Below are 19277 nucleotides of genomic sequence, written 5' to 3' on the forward strand. Positions count from 1 at the left end.
ACATGACTCGGTATAATCAAGATCCTTATCATTATTATAAACAGTCTATATATTATTGTATAAGCAAATTTCATAGTAAGTTAAGTTCAAATAACAACCTTTATTCCTCTCGACCGATTAGGAAAAGACTTGTTATTCAGACCAGTTTGGAAATCAAGCTCAGCTGCAGCCACACTATTATACTTTTAAAACACATGACTGTTCCTGAACTTAGTGTGGATCCAGGATTTGTTTCCACTGTTTTTAACATTGCGATAGAGGGCTTTTTGAATAATTCATGCATTTTGATGGATATTATCGGGCATATTTCTGGGACTGATATTTATGATTGTGTGCAATTTGGTGCAGAACCAAGTACAAGCCCGGATCTAGTGGATTTAATGTAATGTATGACAGGGTTATGTTGGGTCTGGACAGAGGTATTTGAGTGCAGTTCTAGTTTGATATATGACCGGAACAGGATACGAGTGGTGTGATCACTCCATCTTAACACTGCGGGTGACAGAAGGTGAGCTGGACAGCATTAATAGAAATACAGAAATATAAAATTAAACCGAATACATGCAAAGTAAAATAGTGATAAACCTGTGAAAAGACATAATAGGATAAAAGTCTGAAGTCTGAAGACAGCATCTCCAGACTGGACTACCTCTTTAAATCCCAAAAAACCTCCAATGGATGTTTATGTTTTCCGGTTCAGAAGGATGATGGGAATGGCACCAGCAGCCAGGTCGAAACATTGTGGACTGACACATCGTGAACACAAAATAAATGGCCCCTGACATTGACCTCACGATGATTTATTGGTTTATTTATTCCCGTCCTGTGGCTGCGGAGAACTCGTTGGGAAAAAGGGAACTGTGAAGTGTACAAGAGTGTCTTCTACTCATTAAAAGTGGAACATTCTTCGCACACAAACACACACACACACACACAAGTAAACATTCTCTGACAGTTATTTTCAGCCTATTTGCTCCAGAGGTAGAGAACTCTCCATCAAAGAACTTCACTGTCGAAGTCAAACTCATGCATATTTATCACTTTTCCAATCTGCGCTGAGAGCAGGGGGGGTGTTGGGTGATGGGGGGGGGGGGGGGGGGGGGGGCGACGTGGATCCACACCATCCGTTTCCTCCCCTCCGCTGATCCTCTCTGAGCTCTCTTTGTGTTCCCTCCTCTAATCAACAAACAGGTTTGCGTTGCCTCAGTGCCTCGGGCTGAAGTCACATTTTCATTATTGTGCGACGTACGCTTTTCAGGCTGGGGCCTATTATCTCGAAAGGAAAGTGGCTTTTCCTAAGCCCCCCCCCTCCCCAACCCCCCCACACTCGCTCTGATCACAGGCCGCTGTCCGGCGCTTTCGCCACATTAAAGCCTGGAGTGTTTAACTTTGAATGAAAAGAAGTTAACCACTTCAGGCACAGGGCGAGTTTCCCACGACTCTTCCCTCTCTGTTTGCCATCTTTAGGCAATAATACGGTTAATGTCTTCAAGTGAGAGCGCTGAGGGGTATTTTGGAAAGTTCGTATCATCAGAGGCGAGAGCGTCATGTGCGGAGAACACACGACTCTGCTCTACCTGACCTGCCAGAAACTAAATTAAAAGTTAAGGTGTCCCGTCAAGCAGATGTGCGCTTAAGAGTAAATCTACGAGAAAAGAGAGATTGCATCGGGCTAACGCTTCAAAGCTGAGGAGATGGCATCGCAGACATCACAGAGAGCTCACAGAGATTTATCCTTCACTGAAAAGGCTGCAGACACTAAAGGCCTCTGCGAACCATCAACAGGTCAAATACTAATTTGAGGCTAATCAAAAACACACATTCTTCCAATTCCAGTCCAATCTATTTGAATCCATCTTCCCCCAGAATCAGTCCACAAAGACAGTGTCAGGAAACCTTCTCCGAGCACACTACTCCACCTCAGTTCTACGCTATAACACACCAGCTGTCGTTTAACAACATGAATTCAATGGTCCGCGCGTGACTCGAGTTTTACAACCTGACGTTATAGCTCGTACAGGCCGAAGGAATCTCCAGCGGTTGAGTCAAAACCACGGAGGGCGGTGAAACGGGCGATCGAGGGAACCGCAGCTTTTTAAGTTATCTAATATAAGTCTGAGAGAAGGGCGAGAGGCGAGAGAGGAAGTGGCCATTAGGAAGTTTAGGTATTTATCCAAATTACATGATAGGAACCAGCTACAGAGGTTTTTTTAGAGGCCGTTAGCCTAGCTGAGTCACGGTTACCACGAGAGGAGGGTAAGTATTTTACTGTTAGCTTAGCTGTGGCTATTTGAGCTAATGTGAGTTAAATATTTTTATGTTTGCTAAACTTCACGTCTTTCAAATATCAACAAAATAATTCCTTTTCCAAAAGACTATCAATTTAGCAATTAGCAAATGTAGCTAGCTAGCATGACTTGATAATTGACTCATACGTAATGAATCTTGAAATGTCAAATAACTTAATAAATAAACATTTTTTACAAGAGACAAAAAGTTAAATATAGGTGATACAGTTTCTACAAATGCAATTGTTACTAGTTTCAATTTCTCTAAACTCAAAATGCACTTAAAGTGATCTATTTTTGCTGTATTCTGTAATGACTAACGTTTCTTTTTGGCGAACTGACTGTGTTTGTTAGTTTATCTTCTGGTGATTTTCAACGACTTCTAACAGGACCCCCCCCCCCCCCCACACACACACACACACACTGTTAACTGACTGTGCCATGACTGTTCACTCCTGACTCCTCAGATCGGTATCTGACAGCATTTATCCAGAACATTCCACGAGGGGACCACATTGTAGAGAGGGGCGTGGTATCGGGTGAAATATCGTTGTTTAATATCGTGGTGAACTTCGTATTGTTTTGTCAGTGGGGGGGCTGTGCAGGAGACTTTCATGTTTCCCTGCTGAGGGCGGAAGGCCGGCTGCAGCAGGGTCGTGTCGAGTTTTAACACAAAACAAAGAATCCTCCGGACACCACATGCCTTCGGAAACACTATCTCATCCGTGCTCTGCTTTCAATCTATTGACTCGTGGATTCCGAGGCTCCGTAGACACGTCACAAAGCGCACATCTCCAGTGCACCTGCTCCATCACGGGCAGAGGAGCTGCTCGGAACAATCATCAACATATTTCAAGGGTCATTAAATATACGCTCCGAGACAAAGTGTTTACAGACTCATACCTCTCATATGACGTCTTTGTAGAGTGTCTAACTTTTATCAGGTTTTCACACAACTGGATGTCACGAAAGGGCGATCTATCAAACCAGAAAACAAAAGCAGGAGCACAACTGTTTCTGTTGTCGTGTGTGTGTGTGTGTGTGTGTGTGTATATGTGTGTGTGCAATGAAGAAATCCTCTGGACCACATGTGGCTTGTTAGTCATGAGTTCATATGCATTCTTCAATGCTGACATCGCCCCCTCTCCCGAGACAGGAGTGTGTGTGGACATCATCACTTTGGCTCCGGCATCTTGTTTATGGATTTACAGTCTGTAATCTGTTTATGCTGAGGGATGAAATAAAGATAGTGGAGTAATAAAACTGTCCTCCTCGGCGCAAAGACAGTCTTCACTCTTATCTTTGTCCGACTTGCCGGTGTCTTCGTTGCAGGCAGAGAGGCAGAAAGAAACTAAATGACCACACAAAGGTGGCAGGGTTTGGGGGGGTTTGGCGACAGTTGGGCTTTTCTATTATGCATGGGCGCAGGTGGGCCTTACACCACCCTGCAGACCTCCCATCAGTCCCCAGTGCCGGGCCTTTGACTTTGAGCTTTGACCCATGGTGCCCTATTGGTCGCCTGGCGGACCGGTGGTGATCCGATCCACCCTGATCCAAGCGATGGACGGCGGGGCACGGCCACAAAGGTCAAGGTGGCGTCTGGAGCGCCCAGGCTCTCCCTCTCTTTGATGCTGTGTGAAGCGGTCGAGCGGACGCAGCACAAAAGCCTTTTGTTGGCATGAAATCACGGAAGTCATTCAACATTAAACAGCACGTTGCTTCCTTTGCTGAAGAAAGGCAGAAAACATTACCCATGCATGTTGGTCAAGGAGCCGGGAAGTAGATGTAATGAAAAAAGAACAAGTAAAGCAAGATGTTTCTTTAAAAACAGTGTTGATTAAAGATTAAAAATAACTTTAAATAGAATGGTGTGCCCTCGCCAAGGCCCAACCGCCTCCTTTAAATTCAATCAAGCTGCACTAAATTGTAAACACTGAAAATCAGTCCTCTAAATAAGATTAATCCTGATCCTCTCATCAAGACACATGAATAGGTCAAGGAAATCAGTGATACAATAAAAATCTCACGTAATAAATTACTGGATCCGACCTTTTGTCCGGATCTGTGCCAAAACTTTTGTGGATTCTCTCTTGGCCCATGTCCCATCCTTCCCCTTTCCTTAAAGTCTGTCCTGTTGTAGTTGTGTAATCTTGCTGGGAATAAAACCAACAACCATTGAACAAACTGCACTTCAGTGTTGAAGATAAAGAGGCATCCTCAAACATCCTCCTGGGAGACAGAAGACTGAATACAACTTTCCTTTACTGCTTAAACGGATCCTTTTGTGTAAAACTGGCGGAATGCCCCTTTACAAATGTATGCTGCCTTTCTTTGTTTTAAAGAACAATAAATATGTGTTTGATATTAAATATCCAATTAAAGTCCAATAACAGATAATCTGGAGCGTATATTCAGTTTATTTGACTTTCCTCAAAAGAAGTAGTTGGAAGTTTCCATTTTTCATCGAATTTTCTTTTCTACGTTTCTGACACTTTAATAATAAGTGATCAATCAATACATAAAATGAGCAGAAGTTGCAGCCATAGATTAAAGTGAAATCGGCAGAGGCCGTCTGGTGTTGTCACAGTTGGCCTGATGACGGCACATCCATCTTTTAAACATGTGCCGTAAGTTAAAATGAAATGATCCGTGGCTGATTGCACTTTGGACTTTCAGAAATTTGAATGCAGCCTTTGTTTCACGACCGCAGAGCTAACGTCACGTTTTTTCCGCTGTCACGACAACTTCGAAGAAAAGATATCTGCTGAAAACGGCACGCTGTGATCACTGTGGCAGGTAACCCCACATCCTGTGAACCATGACAGAGTGGATCGGTCACGGACACGGACGCTGGGTGTGATAATCCAGAGAGGCAGCATGCTATCGCGTCCCACAGAGTTAAAGAACATCCTCTTTTATTCGTCTGTGGTGAGAAGCAGAGTAGAAATAGAAAAGGAACGCCGGCAACAGGAAGGGACCTGTCATTGTGGGCGCTGTTTGTGTGGCAGCAATTAAAGCACAGGGGAGACTGCGGTGCTCTGGTGTGATTATGCAGCCACCAGAGGAAAGGCATCAACCACACGGAAGCGTTCCTCAGGTTTTCAACAGTCGAGACCTCCAAAACTGTTTGCATGATCCGATAACCAGGTTTTACAATAAATCCTCTCGCAGTAAACAACGCCTCCGTGGTTCTGATTCGGGGATGTCCATACAAGGAATGTTTTGTCGTGATGCCACATCATAAAACGAGAATTCACAGCAGGCTGGAAAGTATGCTGTGTCTTTTATGAGAGAGGCAACTGTAGTTTTGGGACGCGCCTGGGTTTGACATTTAAGAAGCATGCGCCAACTCACTGAGCTGGTGTTGCTTGAACAGCCCATGTGTCTTCTTCCAGTTTCTCAGGCAGCAGCTAGATGTGGTCGAAAACGGAAGGAAACGGTGTGGCACGATGGTTTATTCTGGAGGGAAGTGCGGTGGCAGAAGAAAAACGGCTGAAAAACAGCTGTGGTTTGTCAGTTTCCCTCCAACTGGTTGCCAGTTTGGGGAGTAACCTCGTGAAAATCCATCTGTGGAGACTTTTCTCCCCCGACAAGAGAAGGTGTTAAAATCAGCGTGAAGCAACAGTGTGGGACGGTAGCTTAGCCACTGTGAAGGAGGGATGAACAGCTCTGACTGGGAATCTGGAGTATTGGTTTTATGATTAACACCAGTGCCTGAACACAGGCCAAACAGGCCTTATTGACACTTCAGGGTCGGACAGCGGGCCTATTACAAACCGACCTCGGTGCCCACGATGCAAATCAGCCCCTCATCAATTGGCTTTCTACCTGAAAGGCCGGCATGAATAAATTAACTCCGTGCTAATGAGGTTTGATTTCTATTCAGCTCAAGGAGAACCTGCTCTGTGGTTGTCAGGGGCAGCTGGTGGGAGGACCCACAATCCCCCTGTCTTGATAAATATTGAGGCTGGGGCTTATACCGCCCCCCCTGCTCCCCCCCCTGCAATTAATCCATCCTCACAAGATGGAGTGGGTTTCATCGTGGAGGCCTGATTTCGAACCCGGTGCCAAATGCCATTGCTCTTTGTCCAGACAATGCTAAGAGCTCTTGGGTTCGGTTCTAGATGGCTGCACTTAGGAGACACAGCTCTGGCCCACTCATGCATGCTGCACCAGTAAAAGACTCGATCCCAGGCAACTGACGGGCGCCTCTCCAGATAAAAAATGACCGACTGGTGCGGCCAATCTATTTTCCCTGGGAGAGGGGAGGTGGGGGGGGGGACTCAGCCAAAGGGTATACAGTAATAACTGGTGGCATATACACATTTGGCAGAAAGGGAAGTGAAGGTGCTGTTTCAGTGTGAGCAGACCACCCAGGACGTCCGGCGCTGGTTGACAGAGTCGTCCGATTGTCTGTCCAACAGACATGCTCCACATTCCCTGGCAAACAGCAAACAGCATGCTGGAAGGAACTGTACTGCCACAACTTGTCGTGGACAGACGCCAGCGCTAGCTTAAAAAAGGAAAACTATAAATGCTGCGTCCGTGTCCCAATTGTCGTCTATCAGCAATCATCTATATCCAGACGTTCATAATGAGAATCATATGATACCGAATGCCGAAGCACTTATGCACGCTCTCTCTCATACTGGTTTCTCTGATGCAGACAACGTATCTAAATATGACATGTGAGCCCCGGGTGTATTCTCCCCCTCGGCTCTGTGTATACGTCTGGGCAGAGTGATGTTATCCAGCACCAATGTCAACTCCTGGTCTCCGTGCACGGCTGACCTGCTGAGGTGTTGGATAATATTCCCTGTAGGGAGCTGAAACTGGAGATGACAACTGGTTCATCATACTGCCCGACAGCAAGCTAGTTCTCATTCCTGATGCCCCAATTAGCACCTGGCCTCCCCTTCACATGTCACCAGCCGCCGGTCTTTGACACACGGAATCAAACTGTCCCGTTCACCTGCTGGCTTTTGGCCTTGACCCGTCACCTGGCCCTCACCAGGAGCCTCCGGTTACCTCTCACAGTAAATCTGTGACTCCACTGTCTCAGAGAGTCTTTCTGTGCGAGGGGATTCAGCACCAGTTCCACCAGGTGGGACGCGTCTGGCGTCTTCAAGGCTGAACCTGTGTCATATATTAAAATAAGCTGCACTTCCCATGTGGCGTGATGTCACTGAGGTCATGGGTTTGTTTCTGTTGCTGTTGAGTGAAGGTTAAGATTTGCTGCGAGTGCAACAATTACAAACGCGCCTGTAAGAAACGTTCGGATTTGGCTGTGGACTTCTGGCTTTTGATCGAGCTGCTTAAATGTATTCAGGTCGTAAGATTGTTTGGAATAATGGAAATGGAATCAATGCCTTTTACAATGGACAGTTCAATAACCTCAGTTTAGAATATATGCACTTTACAACAGAGGCAGGAATACAAACAAACTTGCATAAATGGTTTCAAGGGTCAGTTTATTGATTTGAGATAATGCCGACCTCCAGCCCAAAGGATTTCTTCCAGTTGACCTTGGCTAAGAGTTTCTCTCTTCTGTTCATATTAATGACCATCGATTACCTTTCAACATGTAGCCGAGAAAGGAATATATGAAACATTCAACAGGGGGAGTGAGGTCAGACGCAGGAATGGCTCAACACAGAGGCAGGAGGACAACCGGCTGACGGAGCGGAGGCTGTCAAACAACTCATACGCTGTCAGCCCCCGAGGCGGTGCAAGCTGGAGCTCATCACATTCACCATCAACCCTCCTGCAGGAAACCCTCCATGCTGCGACTCAGGTAATTAGATAGAGATCCCAGGACTTGAGTCTGGGGGGAAAATGCAAACTCATTCACTCAAGAACGAGCTCTCCTCATGCCGTGGACACAGCAGCATTCAGAAGACACACATGCATCGCTAACCTACAGCTATTTGCAGCATGTCTCTGTGTGCCCTCGCTGACAGCTTCGACAGGCCCGTGCTTCTGCCCTCCCAGGATTTCTCCATAACCACAGAGCATCACTAATTCTACTTCACTGGCTCTATTATGTTTATGGAAGAATAGAGATGCTAATGTTCAGGTCCAATGTAAGAAAGAGGTAGAAAATAATTAACCTGAAGTCACAGACTAAAGACCTTCTCATCGGCCTTTGACAGCATTGATCTCTGACTCTCTGACCTTTGTCTTGACCCCAAAAGACCTCGGCATACCGTTAAGCGTCCACGTCAGATGCCTGTTTCACTCAATGCATTCAACAGCCCATTTAAAGAATCCTTCAAGGGGCTAGGAAGCGATATGACTGATTCTAGAAGAAGGGAAGACCTGCGCATCACATTATTCTGTCTTGGTCTTGACATTACATCCACCATAGATCAGCAAAGACACCCTTTTTTTTCAAATAGTAAGAGATCCTGATATCTCAGGGTTTCAGTGGGGTCTTAAAAATCGGATTTTTAACTATATTCAAGACCTATAGTTTGTCTTAAATCTATTTAGGTAGGTCTTATTATCTAAAAGGTGTGTTAACGCTATTTCTGTTGTGCTTTGCATCTTGCAAGAGAAATCCTTTACGATCCAGATTATTATAAAGTGTCTCTTCTTTCTTCTGTCTCTGCCTGAGGTTGAAATCTGTGGAAATCCTGTATTTAACATAACTGCGGCACCAGCTTGTAGATATTGTTTCAAATCTATGCGTAGCTAGCACAGCTAAAAACCACATAGTTTCAACAATGACTCGGGAGAAAGTTAAACAAGCGAAATTCAATAAAGTCGAGGAATGCTCACTGAGGCTCTTAGTGCGAGCAAATACACACAATCTCTCTCAGTCTCTGCTGACACACACTCACTGCTGAAAACCCTCATGAGCAAACACGCTTAAAAGACTGACGTCCGACTGCAGCGTCTGAACTCCCCTTTGAATAATGGGGAGCGAGTGGAGTATCAGTAGTAATGAGGCTTGATGAAAGGGCGCAGGGATCCGGTGTATCTGCTCTCTGAGGCCTGGCTCCTGGTCGCCGGGCCTGGTTCTGTTCAGGCCGCTATCGAGGCCCATTTGGCGAGCGCTAATTGAACCGCACACATCGTCCTAATCAATGCTTCCTGCGTGTCCAGAAAATCTACATTATCCACACGAAAGCCTATGAATGGCCCTGTTCACTCTCGAGTAAACATCTTCAAGGGCTCACCCCCACGTACTGTATGTATTTCTGTATTGAATCCTGGAGGTTTGCCAGAGCAGGGTGAGACCACTGATGAGATTAAATGATCCTGATCCTGAACGCAGACCACGAAACCCAGCTGCCAAAACTGAGGCCCCAGATTGTTGATCCACATTTTCTAGAAAGGAATTTTTGGCATCAATGGGGCCAACTGCGGATACGGTAGCAAAACTAATAAGCTGCGTATTGCTTTACAGTATTAGACCAGCAGGGGGTAATATGGCAGTGTTAATACGATACCAAAACAGAACAGTAGCTCAATGTATTTGGTGAAGCTGTACGTTGTCTGTGCAAACATCAGAAGTATTGAAATATCGGAAAGTTAAAATTAACAGCAGAACCGTGTTAACACTATCACCACAGACACAACTCACTATTAGTGGTATTAGTTCATAAGGAGGGAAATCGATATTTGGATTTCAGGACAGATACATTTTCTTGGTAAAGGAATATAAACTTTTGTTTCCTCTACAAAACTTTGACATTTAAAAAATAAGCCAAATGTTAAAGCAACATCAGAGAATCAGAATCAGAATCATTTTATTTGCCAAGTATGATTGCACATACAGGAAATTGCCTTGGTGTCGTTCGTTGATGCACTGAACATAAAACAACAATATAAAAACAACATAAAACAACAATATGAAACAAAATATATACAGTACCAGAGTTATGGGCACGTGCGGTGCTAAGGTTCAGTTAATGTAAGGAGCTGTTCCCTCAACTCAAGCCTGAGTTAAATTGTCTACCACTGGAAACTTATTGACTAAAACCAATGACACTTTCGGTAATTGACGATTTTTGTTACAACACAGATTTTGTATGGTACTAAACAGACTTCAAGTTAAATTTCCAGTCCCCACAGTCCAATAGAATATGACAAGTAGGCTACACCTTCTTCCAGCCAACCCCAAACCATTGGAAAACTCTTGATTGCTAATTGCTAACAGCTTTCGGTGGACTAGTTATTGACGAGGCTCTGTGAGACTATGAGCCCTCTATGCTAACGCTAATCATCTAAGAAGTAACATGTGGAAGCTTCATTTAAATTGTCAGATTAGTGTAATTGAGTCAAGTTTCTGTCGGAGTCTAATCTGGATAAAACGTTTAAAAGCTTCTGCATTTCCAAAACAAGCTAGACATCAAGATGAGACCACTTCTGTTATTATCAATAAATATTAAGAGCTTTTAAAAGGATTGACACACGCTCTCAAATTAATCCAAATGTTTGTATCGCATTTCAGCCTCGTTCTTACACAGTAAATACATCAAACATACCATGAAACGGGCCAAAGCAAATGTTGAGGAGTTGTTATCTTTTATCAGAACAGTGCTGCTGCTGTGAGCCGGTGTTTCTTATCCGAGGCACGGAAGAGAAAGGCACTGCTTGAGGGTTCATTATTTGGGTAAGTTGCATTTTCCCATGTTTATTATGGGGGTTTTAATTGTGGCCTGGCCGCGTTCGCCCACAGAACCCACGAGTAAGCAGAGCGAGGCCGAGAAGAATGTCAGAGACAGCAACTTCTCCGCAGGTCGGTGGGGGGGGGGGGGGGGGGGGGGGGGGGGGGCTTTACGAACCGGCCTTACCCCTGGTTTGGATTTCAGCAGTGACACAAGAAGGGAAAAGGGTGAGGATATATCCAAGGGTCCGGATCCATGTACAACACAAGCATCTGACTCGCCAGTTTATTTTCTTGGTTTAGTGAGTTCCAGCTCGAGTTTTCACATCTGGCGGCAGAAGAATTCACATTTTAGGCCACCCGGCAGGTGCCAAACCACCTGCGCTCTCTCTTCCCCACTGGGACACCGCCCACCGTCCTCCACTTTGACTCGCCGTCCATCTTCCTGGCTGCTTTGGACGGAGCCCAGACTCCCTGAATTCTTCCCTCCATAAAGAGGCCGGTGTTTAAGCGTGAAAAGAACATCCACCTCAGGCTTTAAGAGTTTCCATACATCTGGTGCTTACCCATGCTGAACTCTCCCCCTGCAGACAGCGGGAGTTATGACCCTCATCCTCCTCAGCTCAAAAATGGGTATCGACTCATACTTCGCATTTCTTTAAGCTCAAGTACTCGATGCTAAGCTGCAGCACAATATAAATTTACAGGGAAGTCGGCTGTTTATAGCTGTGGACACACACCCTGCTACTTTACAACCCCATCGTCTGCTGGGTCTTGACTCATAAATTCGGCTAAATGCATTCTTCTAATTACAGCTCAATAAAAACAAACACACATCCAAACTCTCATTAAGACCGAAGTCTAAGAGTCTGTAAAAGAAATGGGTGCTCTGCAGTCAAACTCTCCTTTTATGGTGCTCCCCGAGGAGATGCACGCTTACAGTAAATACATGAATCAAATCTAATCTGCACATCAGAGGGAATAACGTGTTGCAGGATTACAGAGATCGTATCTTCAGTATTGTGACCTTTGACCTTTCAGGATGTCTATTTGGAAGACTGAGGAGCGAGTGGATAACGTGACTCGAGTTCTTAAAAACCAGAGACAGCGATGGTTTCCTTTCAAGCAGTCAGTGGTTTGAGCTTTTATTTCCCCCCTCGGCGGTTATTTAATGACTCACACAGCGTGGAGAGCTGAGACAGAGTGGACAGGCTGGTTCAGACATTCGGAGCGAAACAATAAACACAAGCCGAGAAAAGAACAAAAGAGAAATATGCAGGAATGACAGTGTAAGCGTGCAAGCCCGAAACGGGGGAATACGTGGCACATGGGGAATATTGAGCCTCAGTCTGAGGAAGAGAAGAGCTGCTGCTTCACATTGTTTGACTTCTCTATCTGTCTGATTAAGTGATGGATGAGTGACAGTCTCATCTGCTCTGTGAGGCCTAATCAGAAATGTTTAGATTCCATTTTTCTCCGAATCCTGATTTGGATACCTGGAATTTGCGTAGCACCACCATCCGATATGATTACAACTTAAAACAGCTGTATCCACTTACCCTGCATGTAAGTGATGATTGCTGTCATTGTACGGCCTATCGCTGGAGTTGTAAGTGGCAACACGAGCGCCACCCCTCAAAATGGAAGCCCCGCATACGTCACAAATCTGGCTAACGCTACTCCCCCGTAAATCAATTCCTGAAGTAGAAGGGATTTCCAGGAAAAGAAGATTACAGCGTTATCATGGTGAAACTAATATCCTCCAAAGACGTGGTCAGTAGATTTGCATTTTCGCTGAAGCCTGATCCCTAATCTTTCGGTATTACCGGTTATCAGAACATCTCCAGGCCTAATCAACAGGAAGAGGTAGTGGGAGGAGATCAAGCTTCTCTGACAGACCCGGCACACGGTTTCTCCAACACTCTGCACATTGGCAGTGACAGGACGGCTCATCCTCACCAAATCTAACCTGCTTACCACCGACATACACTCTCAGTTCAAGGGATTATCAAAAATTCATAAAATAAACCACGTCAAAGAAATTAAATAAAACAGTAGATTCCGAACCAGAGGCAGCAACAATACCCACAGGCCCGTAGCACAGAGTGCTGTGATTAAAGTTTAACTAGGAACAGATCCAGGGACGGTCTGATGAGCAGCTCCACCTCCTGCAGAGCTGTGACTCTTTGCTTACACACAACAGGAAAATGACTGGATGAGGGTCTTTCCAAAAACAAAGCGTCCAGGCCTGAGGTGTGTTTGAGTTGGAGAAGCCAAACTATTTATTATCCAAAAAAAACCAGCATCGTTATACACAAGATCTGCAAAGTCCGAGTAAGCCGTTATTCCATTATCACGTAGCCGCTGGCTAACCTTGATTATCGACCATTTGTTTAGCATTAGCGCTAAACACATGCGGCTCCAGTGCAATCTCCCTCCATCTGCGGAGAGTCACAACAAGCTTCACGTGTTTCTTCTTACCTTCGAATGTGAGGAAGACTCTGGGCAGAGGCTGAGGGAGGCAGGAGACCTCGGTGGGGAGGAGAGAGAGAGCCAGGAGGGAGAGAACCACAGCTGACACCAGAGGTGGCCCGGGCTTCACCTCTGGCCCGCCCATGACTGTGCCGCCGCTCGGGAACCACGACCGCTCACCGCTGCCTGTTGGAGAGAAAGTCAGGGACCTAGATTGAAAGTTTTCCCAAACTTGATGAAATCATACTGTTGCAAATTGACTTAAAATCAATTTGTATCTATTTCTAAAAAGCCCCTTCTTCGGTGTTTCGGCAAATGGAAAAGTAAAACACAACTCTCCTTGTACCAGGAGAGCTTTGATGATTGAAATCTACTGGAAACAAACCTGAGGACATGTCTAAAATCTGGATAAATATAGTTGTATAATTTTGTCTTGCATGCCAGGGTCGTACTACACGTTGAAATATTATCATCATATATCATTTATCGACTTTCTGGAATAAAGCAAAAGTTAAGAAATAGGCTGCAACAGAATTAACACACAGGATACAACAATGATATTTACAGCTTTAAACAATGTATGTTTTGCCCAAACTCTAGTGAATGAAGACGCCCTGTCGACCGGAGCACAACATGTCGGTCTTGCACATCTCTTACGATATCCTTGCAGATGCACCCCTCTTGAAAAATGGATGAGTTAAATCTGCACAAAAGAGCTGCCGGAGAAACTCTCCTCCTCGGCCTTCTCTTGTTCCTTTTCTATATCAGGACAGGAGGAGCTCAATAATTGATGGCGGCAGGTAGTGCGCTGCCCGCGGGGCTCTGTACCTCCTGCGATCCAGAAGTCCACTGCTGGAGGAACGCTCTGCAGTTACATCTGCACTGTACAGATGAAAATGACCCTTTTGTTTTTTAACTTTTAATGCCATAAAGAAAAATTGTTTTTCAACAAGAGGCTGGATCCCGACTCTCATGGCTTATTGATGTGCACTGAAAAATTGATGGTGCACCGGAGATAAGAAAGCTGCATGTTTGCCATGAACATTTCAGTCTCGGGGTGTAGCATACAAATAGGTTGAGTTGTGGGGCGTGGTGTGGTGAAGTGCAGCGTGACTGATTTACAGCAGAGGCCCGGACTTCCTCTGTTCAGGTGCATGAGGACGACATGTGGAGGAGTGCAGGGGAAAGGAATCTCTCTCTGGCTGCATGAGGAGGAATGAAGCAGCATGGGGTTTAAACCAGCCGGCTGCTGTGCTGCAGCCCCCGTCTTACTGCATCTCTCACACACACAGACACACACACACAGACACACACACACGTCCTCCCCCAGAGCCTCCCTCAGCTCGGGCGTCTGCAGCTTCAGCCCGAGGCTCAGGACAGCCCTCGTCCTGTTCTGGCTTCTGTCCCTTATTCTGACAGGGCTGGTTCGCCAAACATTACAAAAAACGTATGTCTCTGATGTCCTCACTTGCCTCTCGTGGTGTCTCGTCATTGCACAAAGCTTGGGTCCTTATTTTTTTGGGTAGTTTGGTCGTTTGCAAGCCAGATTACAGAAAGAATAAGTAGATATCCACGAAACTTGGAAGGCTGCAGCATGAGTGAGGGAGGAACTCAATACATTTTGGTGCAGATGCAGGATTTTTCTGTTTTCCACTTTCTTTGCCATTGCAGCATTTTATAATTTACAGATTGTGAAAAATCTGGCGTATTTAGAGAACTGATATCCATGAGTTTGTGTAGTTTGTTGCAGCTTGATTGAATTAAAGGAGACTGATGCTGGAGGTTCGTGCTCCACTGATTCTAGTGTGATAAGATTTTGAGGTTTTTCCAAAAAGATGAAGCAGTTGTGGATAAGCACCGGAGCTGTGTGCGGCCTTACAAGACTTTTAACCAGATCACCAAGTTAATCATTTTCACTACTCAACTCTACAGAGTCCAAGTTTCAAAATCCACATTTAACAAAAGGGTCATTTAAAGTTTGACGAGAGTTTTAACTCTGCAGTTTTTTGGGAAAAATACCAATTTCTCTGGTGCACATTAGTTCCAGTGTAAAACGCTGTGGTCTGGGAATTATCCACAGCAATGGGTCCGGAAAAAATAAAAAAATGACATCCGCTTGAGTAATTCCATATGTCACGCGTTTATATCCAATGCCACAGATCAGTGCCAGTGCAGTAAAAAGCGTAGTCTTATCTTATTTATTAAGGGGCAACACGTCAGAGTATGGAACCGGGGGGGGGGGGGGACGTCACATTGTTTACTTTAACCACAAGCTTTCCCCTAAATCCTAACTAAGTGTTTTTTGGGGGATTTTATAAATTGGACGTCGTAAAAATAAAAATGAGTCCAACGTGGGGATTTGCAGAACGGTCCAGTGTTGACGTTCTCGTCCAGTGACAAATAAACAAGCAAATAGGGGAAAATGGTTAATTTTAATAATTGAAGTGGATTGCCCCCCCCCCCCCCCCCCATGCAGACTGGGAGAGGTGGGTGATCTCCCCGGCAGGAGCTCTGGCACGGAAACGTCGGCCCCACAGCTGCTAAACTCATCATCCGGGGAGTTAGTCACCTCCCGAGCGTCTTGTGACATCTCCACCAGATCAGGTTCAGGCACTTCCTCAGTTTCACAAACGCCTCGATTTCTTTGATGATCGTCACACGAGGACTCTAGCGTGCGCGCCACCCCCCCCGTGTAATGGTCTCCCATTAAGAGTTGCTTCCCAGTTTGTTGCCAAGGGAATGAAAAAGATAATACATACTTTAAATAATCATCTGGAGTTCATCAAAATCTCGACATTCCAGCTTAGCATCTCTGGAAAGGTAATTAAATGCTTTTCCTCAAGGGAGGTCAGAGAGTCAGAGCTGTACTTCCAGTGTAATGCTAATTGTGTTTATTGTGCGTTCCCTTGGTCGACAGCCTGATGAGTTTTCCATCGCACTTTCACCTCCACCAGCGCTGCTCAAAAACTAATATTGATTGATTTTGATAGGAGAAAACTGCAGCGCTGTACAAGCAAATCCTTTTTTCCCCTTCCCTTAATTTTTCCAAACTGGCTCAGTAATTGTTTGGCTCGTGTTAATGCGTTAAACACATGAACACAATTTGGGGACAGGAAATTGAAAGAGAAAGTTCCTCTAAATTTAGGTTTTTGAGGGATTGAATTGTTTTCTAATGTCCCTCTGTTTTTTTGCCCACGAGAATTAAAACTGAAATCGTAAACAAGCTGCTCCCTGTCCCGTCTGTGAGAGGGCGATGTGTGTTCATACCACACCCTGTCATTCAGATGTCTGTGGATCTGTTACACTCACACAAACACACACACACACACACACACACAAACACGCCTACCGGGCACAGCAAAGACAGAGTGTGTGTGTGTTTCAAGTATCAAAACTTCAAAACCAGCATGTGGATCTTGTGATGGCAGCATTCAAACCCTGTGATCTAAGACAATCCTCTTTCACGTTCACAAATAAGAGCATTTTTTATAGTAGAAGACAAAGGTTGGCTTTTAAAAAAGTTGAATTGCCCCAGACACATTTTTCAGCTTCCATCAGACAGCTGCAGCAAAGTCATGACTCATTTTCTGGACAGTGCAATCCAATGAGGGAAATCAAGCCGTGTAGCAAGGAGACAAATGTAATAACACACAAGTGAAGATTGAAGATTGAGTCAGTTTATCCTCACTGGTGGGACCCTGCACCTGTTAAGCCTGAAGCCCACCAGCTCCTCTCTGCATCCTGCCTCAGCACAGAGCAGCAGACAGACCCTGTTCCGACAGAGACAGGGTTTAAGATCAGTCCTCGGACCAGGACTCACCTTCCAGTGTGGATCAGATGTGAAGAAAAACCAGGTATCACACCAGACCCGGGTCCTTATTTATCCCTTCTGTTCACAACCACCTTGTTTCCAGTCTCCTCCAGTGACACCACAGAAGAAAAATGCAGCTATTCCATCTAAGAGCTCCCACAGCAGGCTTGACTGAGAGAGAGAGAGGGAGAGAGGAGAGGGAGGAGAGAGAGAGGAGAGAGAGAAGACAGAGAGAGAGAGGGCTGGTGTCCTATTACACACTCTCCAACTCGAGCCCCCGTCCTCCCTCTTCTCCTCCCACCTACCCCTCCCTGACATGATCGTCCTACCCCCCCACCCCTCCCCTCCCTCCTGTTAACTACATGTACAGCTCAGAACATGAAGTGGACGACACGTACCTCACACACACACACACACACAGAAAGAGAGAGAGAGAGGGAAGGTGAAGCCTGAGAGTTCAAACACATTTAGGCCAAATTTAAAAAACAGATTTTCCATCAAATTCCATCCCCAAATACAAATTCTGCTCATATTCTTGTTTAAAAAATCTGTTTACTTGTTCTAATGTTCAGGATACACATCACTCTCCTCAGACTGTCCTCTGCTGCAGCTCCTCTTTTCAGCCTCTGTCTGAAACACTTGGTTTCAGCTCCTGTTTCTTCAAGACTCCAAAATGCTGAGGAGGTCTTAGATGTCAAAGTCAGTCGGTCCTATCCTCTTGGTTTTTAAGGAATAATCAATACTTCTGTGAGTAGTTGATGAAATGTTTCAGCCCTGACCAGTGTGGTGGACTAACCATCAGAAACCACACAACCTTCCCCAAAGAACCACACACAGCTAGCACGGCTAAAAAAGTGCTGATCTGTCCCTGTATTACCGACATTCCCTCTCAAACCCCCTCGACCATTTAGCGTGATCAACTGTCGTCCTCGTGAAGTCATAACAATCCTCATCCGATGTGGTCGACCGGGAAAAACAGAGGATTTGGATTTGGTTTTGTCGACCGAAGCACAAACCAAAAGCATGCAAACCCAAACTTGTACATATAAAAAATGGATAATAATAATCCATTAAATGGGCTCATTGGAGTTTAGAATGAAATCCTGGACTGAGCCAAACCTGCATCAACACGATCCCCGGTTCCAAAACAGACGCGGCTTCCACACGAGCCCAAACCAGAGGAGTCAGGAGTCTCGGCCGACTTGGCTCGGCTGGCCGAACCAGCACCGCAGATTAACTGTGTTTCCACGCTGAGCTCCGCAGAGACAGACTTTATGCTCCGCTTGCATTTTCATGAATGGGTGTGTTTGTGTTTCCCCCCCCCGAGCCCTGAGTGTCACATGTCAGTCGGCTGCAGGTAGGAGCCCGGGACCTGAAGGGATTTTTCACACTTTTAGCACTTTGGCCTCAAGGCTGACAAGTGGAGCTTATTGTTAAATCAGAATGTGTGAAACAGAGGACGAGGGGAGAACGGGGGGGGGGGGGGGGGGGGGGGGGATCGCTGGTGTCTCTCAGCCAGAGGGAAATAATTACCTCCGTCCCTGACAATGCAGCGTGATTTACGCCTCTTCAATTAAAGTGTCAGCCCCACCAGAGCGGTGCGGGGGTATTCATTGGCCCCGTTGGCATGCCCATCACTGTTGGGAGGAGGAGAAGAATGGAAAGGAGGTGGGTGAGCGCTAAATGGAGATGAGGCGCATCCTTTACTATCCCCGCGACGGAGCCCGGGCTGTAAATCCACTTAATGAGTGTGGTGAGCCGCAGAGAGGGTCTGGCAAACAGGTGGGACGTCTGACAGGAGACGGGCTTGTGTCTTTCAGCGAGTTCAATGAAAAGGGTTTTTCCATTTTCTTTCTGAAAAATGACGCTTGCGTGGTCTCTTGTCGTTGAACATCTGGGCTGCGGTGCCATGTTAGAGCTGCAGATGTTGCACGTTTGTCACACTGATGGGTGACGCGCATGCAAAGGTCAGGGGAGCCCCCCCCCCCCCCCCCCCCCCGTGATGCTCGCCACATCACGTGCACATGTTTGCACTTTGTAAGACGTTGTTTAGACACCGAGTAACCGTGACACACTAATACACATCCACTCG

General features: G+C 45.8%; 1 protein-coding gene across 2 annotated transcripts in view; it reads right to left on the reverse strand.

The window, feature by feature from the left end:
- Positions 1 to 18438, reverse strand: part of sema3c (sema domain, immunoglobulin domain (Ig), short basic domain, secreted, (semaphorin) 3C) — a 37008-nt gene extending 18570 nt beyond the window's left edge. Inside the window, exons 1-2 of one of the 2 annotated variants that reach the window (XM_062383197.1) lie at positions 18305 to 18438; positions 13384 to 13560 (exon numbers count right to left, since the gene is read on the reverse strand). In XM_062383197.1, coding sequence (XP_062239181.1) covers positions 13384 to 13519 — 136 coding nt within the window. In that variant the 5' untranslated portion in view covers positions 13520 to 13560; positions 18305 to 18438. Of the gene's footprint in view, positions 1 to 13383; positions 13561 to 17194; positions 17365 to 18304 lie in introns of those variants that run through there. The other variant, XM_062383196.1, reaches the window with a different exon arrangement.
- Positions 18439 to 19277: the final 839 nt, after the last annotated feature.

This window comes from Platichthys flesus, chromosome 23, assembly GCF_949316205.1.
Source record: "Platichthys flesus chromosome 23, fPlaFle2.1, whole genome shotgun sequence".
In the NCBI taxonomy this organism is placed as follows: domain Eukaryota; kingdom Metazoa; phylum Chordata; class Actinopteri; order Pleuronectiformes; family Pleuronectidae; genus Platichthys; species Platichthys flesus.